Here is an 11,385-nt window from a genome sequence, read left to right on the forward strand (position 1 = left end):
TAAGTTGTGGACTGGGGGCAGTTCAGGACTTCAGACTCCCAAATGTACCTGAACGTGAGTTTTCCTGTTCAGCTTGTTGTGGGCGTACCTGTCGCATGCAGCGAGAGATGCTGCGAGGGTGCTACAAGGTGATCCAGCCACCGCTTCTGTGGGGAGCCGGGTGGAGGGGGCTTAGGTTGGTCTTGGCAGCAGAATTGGCTGTTCTCTGTGGTTGTACTTACACGACTGCCATGCTTCTGGAGCCACTGTTGCCACCACCAATTGCAGTGCCTCGGTCTTGTGGATGTACCCCAAGACCTGTGCCAAAACTTATTCTCAGGTGCCTTTGCTGAATGATTAAGCCCAAAACCTGAGACAGGAGCTATGCATGGATCTCCACTGAGGAGAATTTGAAGCATTTTTCTTGACATTTAATGAGCAGAGGCAAGTACGTAGGGAAGGGGGAAGCTGCAAAAGGAGAAATGTTAGAGGATTATTACAGCCACAGTTACCCAGATGAGATTTCAGAGCTACATGACCTGACTGCAGATCGTTCCACAGCTCAAGACCTCCTGCATTTGGGGGTTGTCACAGTTGTGTTGCCTGGCAGGAGGGGTTTGGCCGGAGCAGTTGGGCAACCAAGAGGCGTAGTTTCTCTCTGCGAGCCCTAGCCTACTAATCCAGCTGGCATTTCCTCAAACTTCCATGGATTTCTTAGTTGATATCCCTCAAATAAAAGTTAGACATTGGCTTTACAGTTTATATTACCATACATTGTAATAAAGTATAGTTTGATTGAAATTGCGTACGCTGCCTTTACAATTAACTGGCCCCGATGCTTTTGCCAGCTTGTTGTTGAGATAGGATGGTCTTAGTAAAATGACTGTCTGTGATGAACAGCTACATGGAAGCTTCTGGATGAAGCAATGTTTAACATATTGGGCTGTAGTTTCTGCAGTGGCTCTCTAGTGAATGCCTTCACCTGTCACTGTTGGCTGCCATCAGTTGTCTCTCCTCAGCCAGGTGACTTCCTCACCATTTTCAAATCCAAGCTTTTCTCGCTGGCGTAGAGTGTCTCTGACTGTGTTTAACAAAACTATCACATCTCTGTTCCAAAGCCCACTGACTTCTGGGTTGGTTTTGCAACTGAAAGTTAAAAAATTCTAATTGATAATGTATTTAATTGAATGTTTTGGGGGTTTGGGGTTTTTTTTAAACAGTGCAGAACTAAGCAATATAAAATACTTCTGCAGCTGAAAGATGACATGATCTTGGAGAAAGTTTTACATTGTCTTTATTTTAAATTAAGGTTTTGTTTTTCCCTTGACTTTCTAGGTTACACACCAGCTTTGGCCTGTGCACCCAATAAGGATGTGGCTGATTGCCTAGCTCTCATTCTGGCCACGATGATGCCCGTTTCGTCGAGCAGCACGTTACCTTCCCTTACATTCAATGCCATTAATCATTACACCAACACCTCAAAAACTGTCACCTTCGATTCCTTGCCAATCATGAGGAGTGACCATAGCTCCTACTGTACTTTCAACAACATTGGCAGGGAAGGTGGCTACCCGTATACAGAAGAAGACGAACTCAATGACTCAGATTCTGAGACCTATTAGAAGTTACATTTTGTAGGTCTGAAGAGTGAACCCTCATGCTGGAAGGTCAGACTTGTGCTTTTGAAAAAAAAGCTATCAGTGTTTGAATACAAAAAGAGGACAGACCTTTGAGAAGATGTTTTTTATTGTGGTTGCATATAAAAAAATCCGTGAGACTCTAGGAGGATTTTTAAGAGCATATTTTGCAGAAGAAGCATAAATTCTTGAATAAGTACTTGGAATCCATGGCAAAAAAAAAAAAAAAAAGAATGTCAAAACTTTTATTTAACTGTATTCTACCATTCTGGTTTTGGTGCCAGGAGTAATTTCTGCAGACAGGGCACCCTACTTGATGTAAATGAACAACGCTATTGTACAACACAAAGGATGCTCGATTTAAATATTATCAATAAAACGAAAACCATTTTGAAGGCAATAAATGAGTTTGGTACAGTAGGCATTGTTTGTGCTGCAAATTGCCAAAGGACCAAATAACTTAAAGATTTTTTTTTTAATTAAATATGTTTTTGTGAAAACTGGAATAGGTTATTTGAGAAGTCATTTCAACCAAACCGTAATTACTTCTGGAAAAGAAGCTTAGATTTGGTTTTAAATGTTGATTTATTTTTTTTAATCATCTTGAAAGCCTTCCGACACTATTAAATGTACCATGAAAGAAAGCAGATGTACTTTAAGTTTTGTTTTCTTTTTCTTTTAGGTGAAATGAAAACAAACTTGTCATACTTTTATAATACTAAAATTAAACCAGCTAACAAGGTGAAGTCAGGGTGAAAAATGTATAGTGTAATAAAGGGAAGGGGTGGGAGATGGGGGAGGGAAGCAGTAATTGTTGCACAGTTTTAGAGTTTTTAACTTTTGGGTTTTGGATTGAGATTTTTTTAATTTAAAAATACACAAGTAACTTGGAAACTATGAAACTGCATAAAAAAAATTGAAATGTCTTGATAACCCTGTTGTGACTGAGAGTTCTTTTCAATAATTTGTCCACTTCCTTACATCATAAATTTGTATGTAAGATTAAAACTGTATATCCCTATCACTTTTTAAAAAAATAAATCCTGGAGTTACAAGGGGGGGGGTGAATTTAAAAGTATATTTCCCTATTAGAGAAAAAAAGTACAGTGTCTGGTCTGTGGGAAGAGCTGTGTATCTTTGTTGTGCTCCATTTAGAAAACAGCAGAAACAGGTCCCTGTAATGTAGTTCAGACTTGCCCAAATTTTTTTTTTTATTATTTATAACAGACTACTGTGGGTTTTTTAATTGCCTGAAGAATGAAAAACTGACATAAGTAAGCTGAAATTTTGTCTGTTAAATATGAATATTTACTTTATTTGGCTCTGCTTTAACTATAACTGTTACTTTTCAAGTGAATTTGTTTATGTACATGCAAGGAATCCTTGCATGTCCTGGTAAAGTACAAATAAATTACTACAAACTGATTCCAATTTCCTTTTTATCCTTTTTGTATTGTGAAACTGGAAATCTTTATGATATTGTAAATTATAAGCTGGTTTTCTGAACATAGTGTGGAAACACAGGACAATATTTTGATCTATTTGATAATTTTGTGAGGTTTTTGAAGAATTAATGAGCATGTACATAGAAATAGTGACTGCTTGAATACTGTATTTACCTGCACTCTTTCAGTACTTCAAGATTCCTGTATATTTTATGGAGCATAATAAAACCCAAATGTGAGTTCTACTAATGAATAATGTATTTGTATCTACTAAGCATTAATAACAATGTCTCCTTTGTTGAACTCTTAGAACTTATACAATCTATTTCACAAAGGCTTTGCCAGCATTTTAATTCTAAAGTGAAGGTGAGCTATTTAATATAATTTAAAATGTTAAATTACTTGATTGTTCCTTTTAAATATTACTTTCTTAGCCATTTGTGCCCACATTCATTGTTTATATATTTATGTTTGTCTATGAGCAGAATTAGATGACTTCAGGGAGATGGTGATTTCTGTATTTTCTTCCCTCTGACTCTTTGAAAGTGCAGGGCTGCGTGGGAGTGATGTACGTGCCCCAGCTGAGCGTGCAGGCAGCGCTCAAAAGATCCGTACCAGCCTGTCTCAAGATTAACTGCATCTTTTTACATACAGTGGTTGAAGCAGCACAGACCTGTTTTTCCTCGTGGAAAATCTGAATCGGAATGCCAAGTAGCCTGCCTGTTATTTAAAAGGTAACAATCGCGTATTTCTATTAATGAAACTGTCTGCTTTTTGTTGCTTCAAAGGAACTGTGAGAAGAGGATATTAATAGGTCTCTATTATCTGTGTTCTTGTTTGACTCCAGGGTGACCTGTTGCCTCGGAGAGTGGTGTCTGTAGGCACAGGGCAGTCCTATCTTTGATAGGACTTTTAGCAGGGGATCCCTTTTAGCAGGGGACACTCCTATCTGAGAAATTAGCAGGGCAGCAGAGACTGGGAAGCGTTCGCGTCCCCTGCACGCCTGGGTGATGGAGGAGAAAAAGCTCAGGTGCTGGGTTAAAAGTTAAAGGTTTGGATACAGGCAGCTGCAGAACAAGAGTGCTGCTGAGCGCCTTTGCTACCTTATGTCAATCAGAAATTGTGCTCCTCTTCCATTCCGTTACTACTCACCTCTTAAGGAAGAAAATTTTTTGCTGTGTTAAATTGCATTATTTTTAAGTTAAGTTTTGTGAACTTTTTAGAGCTAAGGATCTGTCTCTTTATTACAAATTGTTAATTCCATTTAGTTACATGATATATGTATCTCTTTCATCATTAGAATTTATTCAGTGAGCCTGTCGATTGCAATTTGCGTGTATTTGGTTGTTCCTATTTAAAACAAAACCAAACCCAAACAACCCCATTACTACCTGGCAGTATGGGTAGGACAGTAACTGCGCCTTGTAAGTGATAATGGGACTATTACTAGAATATGGTCTTACTCCAAAAAATGGAATGTGATTTGTTCAAAGAACACGCTACTGCGGTCAGACAGGACTTTCTTAATGAGAGGTCAAGGAATAGAAGGTTGTTTCTGTAAAACAAATAATGCTTCTGTGGCTGGTGGGGGTTTTTTATTTTTTAAAACAAAAAAGTGTTGATACCTCAGTGGAGGCCTGTTCATCTCCAGAAAATTGTATTGGAACCTCCATCTTTCTAAAAGAAATCCTCTTTTTGTAGGGATGAATAGGTCATGGTTATTGTTACAACCTTCATACAAACAATCTCTTGGATTTTCACCAAGAGTGAGCTGGACCACTGAAGCTGTATATAATAATAAAAGAAACCCTTTTTATCCTCGGAAAAAACAAAACCAAATGGAGTTCAGGAATGAGAACAACCAGCTCTGCTCAGCTTTCTGTGTACTCTGACTTCGGGCATGTTTTATGGGTTTTTCAGTTCTGCAGGAGAAAATGCCACGCTGGTATTAACCTCCCAGGCTGAGCTGGTGCTTTTGAGTGTAGTGTGGTGGCGTACATGCTGGATGCTGTTAGATGACGAATCAGTCTGTCTTGCCCACCACTGCCCCGAGTAGCCCCACTGTAATCAAAGATTTTTATTCTAATTTCTTACCAGATCTTGAGCACTCTGTGTCTCCTGCTTTGTATTTCCTCCTATTACTCTTTATTGCTTCCCCACCCCTAGAATCTCAGAAGAGTCATATAAATATATTTGGAACAATCAGAGCTAGATATATGCACTTTTAGAACTGGGATCTTGGTTGTGGTGTGTGTTTGTTTTTCTAGGCAAACATTTTCTCATTTAAAATTCTGACTTGTCTACCAGACTGAAGAACAAATAAATGTTTGGTTTAAAAAGTTAATATTTAAAAACTAATGACATCAACATTTTGCTCCTTTTAACATCTACACAAAGGACAGTAAAGACCCCAAAGCTGTTACCGAAGCTGTATGGAAGATCACTAAAAAGGAGCATGAGAAAATGTTTACAGATTCTTCAACCCAATAATTCTGGTTTTGAGAGGAATTAGCCTTCCCATCTTGCCCAGAGATTATGTCCATTTAAAGGCAACAACTACTGTAGTAATCCAGAATAACATTTTCTAATTATATTCTAGTTTACAAAAAAAAAAAAGAGAGAGAGACCGTCCATTAAATCCAGTTGGTTGAGAAAACACAAGTGTTGTTCTGGTAGCTCAGCTTCTTTATTGAAAAAAAAATTTAAAAAGTTTGTGGTGACCTTTCTGTTAATCATGTGATAACTGGGTGAGAGGACAAGCCTGTAGAAAGATTGTAAGCAGCACTGAATACTGTACAAAGGAGTGTTGTCCAGCATCTACTTGTGAGAAGTTTTTTCATACACATATTCATGGAACATTTGTAAGAGTGCTAGATGCGTCCAGGGAGCCCATACTACGTAATTCCATGTTTGGATCAGTGAGGTTCATGTTGTAAAACCTGAAACGTAAATAGAAAGGTTGTTTATGGAAACAGCAGTTCTGGAGAGCTGGAGGACATGCTCTTTGGCTCAGAGTGGGTGAGGAGCTCTGTGGGCTTCCCCGGCTGTGGCTGTGGGAGCAGCAGGAGGAGCTGGCAGGAGCGTCCTCCTCATCTCCCACCGTCTTGTTGGTTACTGTGGCTCTGCTGATGGTATGTATCTGCTTCCCAAAAGAAATGCCGTCGTGCTTTTGGTTAAAATGCATTGGTTCCTGAGAACAGTAGTTCCTGATAATCCAGGCATGGTTGGAATCAGACTAATAACCTTGGAGAGAATGGCCTTTATAACCTCTAAATAAGTAGTTTAAACACCGCTTCCGTAGGTCTGGATTTAAACTCAGCAAAATCCATTTTAATATCAGGAAAAAGTAAGCATTTAAATTCTTGAAGTTGCTCCATCAAATTCATATAAATCCTTAAATCCAAGATTGACTGGTAATTATTGCCTCTTGTAGTAATCTCTCAATGATTGTGATGACTTCCTTATAATCCTTTAATATGCTGCAGAAGCTGATGGGACGGTTGGAGAAGAATTCTTTCAGACTAGGATTACAGAGTCACAGATTGGTAGGGGTTGGAAGGGACCTCTGGAGATCATCTAGTCCAACCCCCCTGCTAGAGCAGGATCACCTAGAGCGGGTTGCACAGGATGGCTTCCAGGTGGGTTTTGAATAACTTCTCCAGAGAACAAGACTCCACAACTTTTTTTTATGAATCTGTAGCTGTGACTCTAAATTGGACAAGATAATTTATGGGTCTCCTTTACAGATTGAAACCTGAGATGTTAAATGTGAAGAGACACAATACGGGCCTCTCCATTAGCTGACAGCATGGGCTTTTTTATTTTTCTGGAGTCCTTTCTCACTATAATATCCGTATGTTTTGAAGAACGTTAAGTGCAAAGAAACCACCATGCATTTATTTTCTTAAGAATAACCAGTTGTTTTGCCATTTCAAATGTTCTAGTACTATATTTATAATGATGTATAAGCCTCATCACAAAAATCCTTTCGTTTTACTGCTTAACAGGAGAAGCAAATGCTTGGCTGGACATTGTAAATGCAGCCAGGCCCCGTGTATCCTCTTGTACCTACCCAGAGAAAAACTGTCTGAAATGGCAGCCTCGGAAACAGCATTTCTTTTAGTTCTTCCATCACCTAGAGCCCAGGAAAATCACAAGAGTGTTTTGGTTTCCTTTCCCTGGGGGAAAAATAGTTGCAGGTGTGACTATAGTTTTCAAGCTGTGGGCTCTTTTCTGTCTCTGTAACTTCTCACAAGTGGCTGTTCCTGACGGGAGGAAGATGAGTGTCCCTACTCGCAGGACTTGAAGATTACTTGCAACTCTTTCCAACCCGATATCCCAGTCTCTTTAGCACTGTTACTTGTCTTCAAATAAAACAGTATGTAAATTATCCATGCTTTCTGGGTGCTGCGTGTTACTTTACGTTACGAGAAACTGAGCCCCCTCCATTCCATGCTGTGTTTTAGCAATTTTCAAACCAAGGTTGGGAAAGGAATCTTGCAGTATTTCACCATGTAACTGTAAACATAGTTGAATAATATGGAACATAAAGAGCCTTTCAAGCTGTCTTGATATTGTGTCACTAAATATTTAAAGAGGAGAAAAACACCTTACATTCTCTTTTTTCATTAAAATTGCAATAAAAGCAACCAGAAATTTTGCTATTCAGATTCACAACAGAACAAACTAAACCCCTGCTTCCAAGCCTTGTCAAATGACAGACGTGCAAGTTTTCTTATTGTACCTGGGACCCAACTTAGTTCACAAAGCTTTAAGACACTGATGTCTCAAATCTTCTTTTATGTTAAAGGAATGTATTAGATACCTTAAACAGTTTTAAAGTAAAATCTAAGGATTCTTGTCCTATCCTGTCATATATTTCCTATTCCTTGCCAAACTTTGTTACTCAAGTTGTGTGCACAGTTTTCCTAAAACCTTAACAATCTTCCTTAGAATCTGTTAACATCTTACCAAAATCAACCTTTCTAATCTCTTCTACCAAGAGTCTGATCTGCTGTGGGTACCACTAACTCTACTCATCTCTGACTTCGGAGCTGCGTTGCCTACACCTGCCCTGGCAGGGGAGGGAGGGAGAGCACAGTGGATCTCTGAAGTACTCCCACTGCCATTGGCCATTAAAAACTTGATTGAGCCACTAACTGTTACTTGAATCTGTGAATATCTGGAGTTTTCAGGAATGGCATTTGTTGCCACTTTGTGTTTGTTTTTTTTAACCTATATAAATAGAGAAGGAGGGGGTAGATTCAGGCCACTGAATCTGCATGTGCACCATAGTGGTGGTTAGGTATTGTTCAGTTCTGAAAATGTAATCTCCTTCGGTTGGTTCTTTTATTCACTTTAGACGGTATGTCTGAAGCAGCTAAAAAGGGCGGTCTGTGTTTTTGCGTTGGCCCTCTTGGGTTTCCTGTGATGCTGGAGTGTTCCTTAAATACCTGATGCTGCACGACAGGTCACAGCCTGGGCAAGACCATGCTGTGCTTCATGATGATGGCTTCCTTCCTTCCTTTCATGTTGAGTGCAGGAGGCCCTTGAAGCTCAGTCACTTCAGTCCGCTTCACTTCACCTGTAGAGCTCTGCTTCAACAAGCTTACACCCACTTGCGCACTGTGAAGCTCTTCATTCCAAACAGATTGTCCTGGCTGTTACTGGTTCTTCAGCCTGTTCATGTGCCTCTCAGTAACAACTCCAGTGTCCTGTTTGCCAAGCATTCCTTTGGTGGTCTTTCTGGTGGTTTCTCTCACTGTCATCAGTTATCCCCACATCCACCTGGAGAACTCACTGCTCGTGTGAATCCCAAAGCAGCAGATGCCTTGTGAAGAAACCCCCAACATTCCTTAGTAAACAGTCTGTAGCTTCACTCAGGTAAATGCCGGTTTGTTTGGGAACAGTGCTGCATCCAGCAGGGCGATGCTGGGGTTGCTCTTGCAGCGCAGACTTCCCAAACCCGCCCACATGCAGTGGTGAGTGTCATAGGCTACTGCCCAGTCACCCCATTTCAGAACTGATATGTCTGATGTCCCTCCAAGATCCGGATGGGGTGGGAAGTTACTGGTAAGTCTCCATTGTGTCTAGTACTGTTCCACTCTTTCCAGTGTCTCTCTGCTAACAGCTGCTTTTTTGGGTGATGGGAACAAGATATGAGAACATGCTCTAATACTTACACCTGCTCTCCTCAGGCAGGAGATAGAGCAAAGCCATGCAAATGGTAAGGCCAGAATGGCTTATTTTCTAAGAGTTTTGACACACCCAAAGTTAGAATATCTCTGTAGACCACACTTTGCAAGTATCTCACAGATGATTTTTTTTCCTTAAGCATAGCAAATACATGTAATGCTATTTATTTATTTAGCCTAATTTACTGTGCCAGTAACAGTCTGCTTTGGAACTAAATCCAAAGCAGTATTTAGTGGGAGCCTGCTTCCTGCAAGGGGAGGCTTGTCCTGAGAGCTCATATTCTCTAGCCGTTCACTGTTCTTTTCTTTTACACTTGGTCATTATGGTACTAGAACCAGAAGCACAATAATCACAGAATCATAAATCCTTTAGGTTGGAAAAGACCTTTAAGATCATCAAGTCCAACCGTTAACCTAGCACTGCCAAGTCCACCACTAAACCATGTCCCTAAGCACCACATCTACACATCTTTTAAATGCCTCCAAGGATGGTGACTCCAGCACTCTTCCCTGGGCAGCCTGTTCCAGTGCTTGACAACCCTCTTGGTGAATAAATTCCTCCCAAGACCCAATCTAACAGCAATCTATGCTATTCTGTTTTACCGTGTGTTCTGGAATTTGTGCAGTGTTCAGCAAGACCACCACTATTTGTGCCAAAGAATTAATGATTTTTAATAACCCTGCAGTGGGGTGGCCTACTTCTGCATCAGCAAGTTTATGTCTAACAAGATACAGGCATTCCCCACTCCATATTTCTGTCCAATATATGCTGCAGGATAAACCTGTTGTGCTGCTGTATCAAAACTGAGTGTGACTAGGTGCTGGCTCACAGTAATAGAGCTTGGAGAAAAAAGGTTTGATAGAGCCCAAGTTCATAAATATTTATATACTTTTTTTGTGTAAATATTTAAGAAACCTTCCCCAGCAATTTCTTGGTGGTTTTGCTTTCTGAAACCAGAGAGTGAGTTCATTCAAAGTAGGAGCTTACTGAGCACCTTTGAGTATGCATACACGAAACTGCCATAGTGGTTTGAGTTTAAACACATCTCAGAACTTGGACAACCAAAATGGAGACTCGCAGCTCTCCTGTTAGCACTCTGCTCCCCACTGCTGCTCCTGGCCGCTGGAATGCAACTAACAGACTGAGCAACTGGAACACGAGGACTCGCCAAAGGAATGGTTGTGTTTATTCTGTTACTCAACAACTATTATGCAGATGAAGTCGCAACGGCCAATAAGACCACACAAAATTATAACGCTTCAGAATAAATTATCTTCTCTGAATTTAACCCCAACTTAATAGCCTTTGAATATTCTCTTTGCAACTTCTTCACTGCAGTAGAACAGTTTGTCACTGCAGTACTGTATTTATAGCACTTAGTCTAGTTATTGCTCTGGAAACAATGGTGTGTTTTACTCATTTAGCAGCAGGAACCTGCCATCTGGCACACAAAGTATTTATGTAAAAACCTTGCTGTCCCACAATTCATTATGTGCTTTTCATGGCTCTTGTTGAATGAATTTATGAACAATATGTAAGATGTCTTAAAGTCAGAACAGTCTTGAAATGACCTCTCTTTTAAACAGGGAAAGTTAAAAGTACTTAAACAGTACATAACATAGTTGTTGATAATTCATTGATGACATTTTTAAACACAATTCCTTGCACAGTAGGCTGGGAATTATGTCTTAATGCAGTCTACTTTTTCACAATCATTTGATATCCTCCTCCCCAGACTAGCTGTTTGGTAGCTGTTCACCACTGTAACATCAGTTCCTGTTAGAAGTATATGAGTAAGTGGTAATGATTTCAACTAAGAGTTTTGACTCCTAAGAAGAAAAAAAAAAAAAAAAAAACCAAACATGGCACCCTAACCAGAAATCAGAACCTCACCATATACGAGCTGTATGTATGTATACAGATAAGATTTTCATGCATGTCACGCACAGTATTTGTGTCTTTGTTCCCTATCCTATTTTTCTTCCTTTTGCAATGGTTTTCCATTCATTTCCATACTCCTATCCAGGACCCCAGAAAAACCAAAGGATTAAATTAAAAGGAACAAATTCAACTGAAATGAGAAATATTATTTTCCCAATATAAAACATCTCAACACATCACAACAAGCC

At 39.8% G+C, this 11,385-nt stretch overlaps 1 protein-coding gene across 7 annotated transcripts in view; it reads left to right on the forward strand.

Annotated features, from left to right (window-relative positions):
• Nucleotides 1–3,307, forward strand: part of ANKRD28 (ankyrin repeat domain 28) — a 123,920-nt gene extending 120,613 nt beyond the window's left edge. For 5 of the 7 annotated variants that reach the window (XM_054816903.1, XM_054816908.1, XM_054816902.1 and 2 more), the window contains one exon: nt 1,315–3,307. In XM_054816903.1, the coding sequence (XP_054672878.1) occupies nt 1,315–1,601 (287 nt within the window). In that variant the 3' untranslated portion in view covers nt 1,602–3,307. The remainder of the gene's footprint in view (nt 1–1,314) is intronic. The other 2 variants (XM_054816906.1, XM_054816905.1) reach the window with 2 other exon arrangements.
• Nucleotides 3,308–11,385: the final 8,078 nt, after the last annotated feature.

Source organism: Grus americana, chromosome 2, assembly GCF_028858705.1.
Source record: "Grus americana isolate bGruAme1 chromosome 2, bGruAme1.mat, whole genome shotgun sequence".
Classification (NCBI taxonomy): Eukaryota; Metazoa; Chordata; class Aves; order Gruiformes; family Gruidae; genus Grus; species Grus americana.